The 5,490-nt window shown below is 34.1% G+C and overlaps 1 protein-coding gene across 1 annotated transcript in view; it reads right to left on the bottom strand.

Annotated features, from left to right (window-relative positions):
* The window catches only part of LOC107638711 (protein NAR1), a 7,280-nt gene continuing 2,242 nt past the window's right edge, over window positions 453-5,490 (bottom strand). The window contains exons 2-12 of the mRNA XM_016342072.2: window positions 4,926-5,073; window positions 4,686-4,759; window positions 3,597-3,750; window positions 3,205-3,391; window positions 2,448-2,574; window positions 2,105-2,282; window positions 1,960-2,009; window positions 1,709-1,880; window positions 1,414-1,540; window positions 1,234-1,325; window positions 453-1,097 (exon numbers count right to left, since the gene is read on the bottom strand). Coding sequence (XP_016197558.1) covers window positions 945-1,097; window positions 1,234-1,325; window positions 1,414-1,540; window positions 1,709-1,880; window positions 1,960-2,009; window positions 2,105-2,282; window positions 2,448-2,574; window positions 3,205-3,391; window positions 3,597-3,750; window positions 4,686-4,759; window positions 4,926-5,048 — 1,437 coding nt within the window. The 5' untranslated portion in view covers window positions 5,049-5,073 and the 3' untranslated portion in view covers window positions 453-944. The remainder of the gene's footprint in view (window positions 1,098-1,233; window positions 1,326-1,413; window positions 1,541-1,708; window positions 1,881-1,959; window positions 2,010-2,104; window positions 2,283-2,447; window positions 2,575-3,204; window positions 3,392-3,596; window positions 3,751-4,685; window positions 4,760-4,925; window positions 5,074-5,490) is intronic.

Here is a 5,490-nt window from a genome sequence, read left to right as displayed (position 1 = left end):
TATTTATGTCATTTGAGTTATAATTCGTTGGCAAAAAGAAAAAAAAAGTTACATGCTTATATTTGACTAATTTATATATTTTGCAATGTTGATGGGTTGATTTATATATTTTAAAAGTTGAAGGGCTACAAATTCACAAAGCAAAAAAAAGATACGACAAAGTTTTAAAAATCGGTTTGAATCGATTGGTCGAACCGGTCGAATTGCAAACCGATAGATAAAGCGATTCAAACAGATATCAAAATTGGAAAATTAGAAAATTACCATTGAACCGTCGAACCGGATGAAAACCAGTCACGTATAATTGCAAATAACTTTAGCATCATAGTAAAGGAATTTCGTCAAATTAGTGGATATTAAAGAGTGAAAAAAGATTGTCTTTATTTAGAAACGGTTTAAATTTTAATAAAACCTTGTACATATCAATTAAAGAAGTTTACAGCAAAGAGCAACACATAACCCATAGCCTCTTATTCGACTCTATAGTCAAGATTTACTTGCTTCCTTACTAAACTCAACTGTCATTAGAAGTTAATACATGGAATGAACTGGCAGATGTGTTGGAACAACACACAAAACAGTATGTTTAGTTATCTACACATTGAAATTATTGACAAACCTGGATCCCACAAATAATAGTGGCTCCAAGGGAAAAAAACTAAACAAATATCTAAGTGATTTTTCCATTTGCAATCTAATTGGGTTGACTTGAGATGAAGGGTATACAATACAAAACTCAATGGTGGTGACTGGGGTTGGTATAAATATGGAGGGTGTAAACTATATATACATAAGAAAAAAAAGAAACTGCCCACTACCAAAATTGGATGATGATGACCCATTGACCCTTCTGATACCACAAGATTAATTGAAGAAAATTACTGGGAAAAAGGTCCTGTTCCTTTCAACCCCATTTCTGTTCAAACTTCACTTCTGAAATTTTCTCACCAATTATGCAATTGAGAGGTAATGCTTTTCTCGACGGGATGGTACTGCGTGTAAAGGTGTCTCTTGGCTTTATCGGAGCCAGGCTGCTCGAGCCACTTGTCATATAAGCCTCTTACGATGGGGTTATCGAATGGTTCTGCTACACGAATCTAGCATATACAGAAATTTAGTCATTCACTGATTCAGAAATGTTGTAAGGAGAAAAATGCAGAAAAAACTTAAATTACAATGCCCCACAATTATATCATTCATGAAAACTAACGGCAAGTTTGCAACAGTTCTTACATTTTCCATGTAAATAGTTTCCAACAACTGGCTCAATTCTTTGGGAGATTGCCCTTTCTTTGGTTTAATTTGACCTCCGCCATTCAAGCAACCTGCTTAAAATCAATAGCATGTTAAATCAACATATAAATAAAAGGCTCCATCAAAAAACATTTGAGATGGAAAGGAAAAATGCAATACCTGACGGGCATGCCATGATCTCCAGGAAATGATAGTCACATTTACCAGTTTTAACTTTTCTGACAACATTTTGCAGGTTTCGGAAACCATAACAGAGAGCAAATCTCAACACTGTTTTCCCCTCCACCTATATAGACATTAGAAAACAATTTATATCACTATATGAAGATAATGATATATATTCCATAAATTGTTATTATGCATGAATATGCAATATCTTAAATACTTTGACAACCTTCATATACTCGAGCATAAACAAAAAAAGCTATATAAATATTTTCACAAGAAAACTTGCCTCAAGTGTAACTTCCTGAAAATCTGAATTCCGTATATTTCTAAAGTTCAGAGGGCCATCAATCTGTCTTCCAAAAAAAGTTCTAGCGGCATATCGGAAAATTGTTTCTGCATAACCTCCAGAGCTTCCACGGACCCCATAAAGGTAACCTTCTTCATTAATATTTGTCAACCTGCATGAAAGTGCATCACATCTAAACTATTTCATAAACACAAGAAACTAAAAGATAGAGGCAGTTTTTAGTTTCTTACGGTCTATCCAAAGGAGATTCTTCTAAGCTTTGAAAATCAACTTCTTTTAACTGCAAAATAGAAACAGAGCAGAAAATTATTCACAAACCATTAGATAGAAGTGAATGAATTCACAAAACTGCTGAGATGCATGGAGAATACTAACCTGAATCAATTCCAAAACTTCTCCTGTTGTGAGTACCGAATCGACCTCTGTCATCATGTTATCTTCATTCCCACTCCCTTCATCATGGGACTCCGGTTGGAAAACGAAGTCATCCCTAGCAGCCTCAAGCTTTTTATCATAACAAGGCATAACAGTGACGTGGTAAATTTCTTCAGGCCTGTTAAATAATTTCCAAGCATTTCACTACATAGATAACTGGAAATGTTGGCTTCTTTTTCAGCATAACAAAAAAATTAAGACATCATATATTATCATAAAAATAACAGGGGACCTTTTCAGTTTTCATCAGTAGAAACTTTATTATGTTGAGTGAACACCCTACCTAAGCCCCATATCTTGGCATAAATAGTGTTTTATGATGGCTCCAATTGTTTGTTGTGGACTCTTTACTTTTGAAATATTTGGTAAAACAAACGACCCAAGTTGCTTCTCTGCATAGCATATCCAACCTGAAAACATATGTTCACATCACAGCAATCAGTTAGCATTTTTCCCTCCTACTTGAATCCTCACTAAAACCTATTCTAAATACTTTGAAAGTAAAATTTTCAGTTCCCCCTTCCTTATCTCAAACTCCAAATGCTATACCATAAAGTCACTAGTAACTAAAGAAAGAAGCCATTTTTCATTTTTTTTTTTTTGTGATCAAGACAGAAAATTTACAGAATTAATAAGTTAAGATCCCAGTTGAAGTTCCTATTTCCAAATTCAGTACCAAAAACAATTGCAAATCCAATATTTCTCCAATACTTCTCCAGGTAATATTAAATATAAGCCAAGTACTTTCACAAATCACAATATCGTTTTGTCCAGCATCCAGGTGTATGTGCTTGAGACAGTTTTCGAGTGCATTTGGTTGAGATAAGAAAAAGGAGTGTTTTTTATCATATAGTTTTCAGTAAGAGTCTATTACATAAGGTACTTTTTTTAGCTTATAGGAAATGCTCTTAAACTTTTAGTCTTTTCACAAATATTTATATAATTCTTAGAAGTCTGTATTGGTCTCGTTTAATTAGATTAAACAACCAGGCCTTAAATGTAGCCATTACCAAAACTAATAAAGAGTTAAATTTATATACCTGGGCATGCAGAAGCAATCATAGGTAGGCTCGACTTATTCTTCTCATCATCAGACAGTTGACTCTGTTTGTACCTTGACATGAACTCCATACAAGATTCAATAAGGGTTAAATCTCTACTGCAACTTGTATCGAAAATTGCCTTCACTCCCAATGATTTGAAAAATCTTGTCAGCTTCTTGAAAACCTGTAATAGCAAATATTTCACATTTAAACCATGAGTAAAAGAATAAGAGAAAAGCATTCTGGTACAAAGATAAACCAAACAAGCCAGAATTCATAGAAACTGAATGTAGCAGGCTAGAATTCAAAATGGTTGTTTAAATAATGGCATAGCCACATAATTCATAGACTTCAATTCATAGACTAAAAGCAAATATCTAAAGCATCACCTGAAGGGGAGAAATGCCAAAATGAGCTGCAAGGGAGGCCCTTGACTGGGGAGAAACAGACATAATCACTGCTTTCCCTTTGTTAATATTAGATAAGAACTCATCCAAACTTTGTTTCTCCAGCATAACTGTCTCCGCAGATGTCACACAGCCACTGTATTGTCAGAAAAACTCATTATGTAAGCCATATTGGCCTTATTAACCATCCCATAAACATAGGGGAATATCTTATTTTTTTAATGCTAAAAAATAACCACACGTATGACCTATTGACATTAGGTATCTTGGATGGTCAGTCATAAAACTTTCCCTTGGTGTAACCCAGATTCTCATGTTTGGCCTTCAGAACCTTCAGAATATTTCCCCATAAATCTATTTTAGACTGCTAATATCTAATCCTTCTATATAAATTTCAACTTTAATGAATTCTTTATAGAAGATCGAAGTCTTCTTTATGGTGCTAAGGGTTTTGTTTGGATAATAAATAAATTGCTTAGGCATTGTGGAATTCTGATAATTGGGTTTTTAAGGATGTTCTGATTCTCAGACTTTGAATTTTCGACTTTTTAGAGAATTTGGAAAGAGTTGCTTTTGATATAAAGAACAACTTGGACTAGTGTCTTAGAAGTAATTTCTAAAATAGTTTCATCCAATACACCCTTTATTGCATTCTAAGAGCCAAAACGAATAAATGCTTCAACATAAATTAAAATACCAACTCTCCTTAAGCTATATTATAAGATTAAGACTCCTAAGCATGCATTGTGCGGTTATATCTCCAACAACAAACTACTATGTCTTTGTATATCAGTTCTCTCATAATTCATAGAATGTTTTCATCTTGATGCAAAGTGATCTGATCATTCCATAATCCCGTAGTCCAAAATCCCAATACAGCCCTATCACAATCATAATATTACTGACAGAACAAAAACGTCATGAAAGGTCTAAATTCAATCATCAACTAGTGTACTTTTCATTGTTTTCCTAGTGAAAGTTCGCTGGATGTCCAAGGTCATGGGAAAAAAAGTAATAATAATACTAAAAAAAAATCACTTCACACTCGCTGAATGTTAAGAGAGGACAAACCTGCATGCCAAACAATCCTTTAGAGAAATCTTAACAGGCTCTGACTGAACTTGCTTGCTTCTGCCAACTGAAACCTACCGGCACACCAATAACGAAAATTATATATGAATAAAGACCCAAAAGAAAAAAACAATGAAAGTTTCAGCTGAATATAAAAAAGAGCATTTTTTTTTAAACAAAAGAACACTTATTTTCTTTCTATAACAAGAAGAGGATTGAAAAGTGAGTTGCGGAAATTACCTCGGAATCGGGCTTGTTGGCGTTCGCTTTCAAGCCCTTGAGCGATACTATGCATGCCTGAGACGGCGCTATGAAATCGTTGAGGTCCCCAATCCGAAGCGCCGCCGAGAATTTTTCCGACATGATCAACAATTTGTAGTTGGGGAAGCTGAAAAAGAGAGGTCAGGTGGCGGTACTCGGTAAGTTGATTGATGATAAGGAAGCAGAGGGTGTCTGTAAATGATGAAAAGTTAGGGTTTTGGGAGGGGAACAAATATTGGGACGCGCCCAGAAAGTTGGAGAGGAATCTAAGTTAGGTCGGTCAAATGAAGAAGAGGGAGAGGAGTGAAGATGATCGATTCAGTATTCATTTGTTTCGTCGAATAAAATGTCAAATCCGTCCTCGAAATGTTCACCCGTTTTGTAAATTGATCACCAAATTTTTTTAATTTAAATTTATTCTTTAAGAATTTAGAAAGTTAGGAATTAAAACCCGTTCAACAATTATTTTTTTTATTTTAAAATCATTAAAAATGAATAATTTGAATTATTCTAAAAATTTTAATTCCTATTTTTTTATAGAAAT

The sequence above is a fragment of the Arachis ipaensis genome, chromosome B04 (assembly GCF_000816755.2).
Source record: "Arachis ipaensis cultivar K30076 chromosome B04, Araip1.1, whole genome shotgun sequence".
In the NCBI taxonomy this organism is placed as follows: Eukaryota; Viridiplantae; Streptophyta; class Magnoliopsida; order Fabales; family Fabaceae; genus Arachis; species Arachis ipaensis.
Note: the sequence above shows the minus strand (reverse complement) of the source record. Positions and strands in the feature narration are given on the sequence as shown.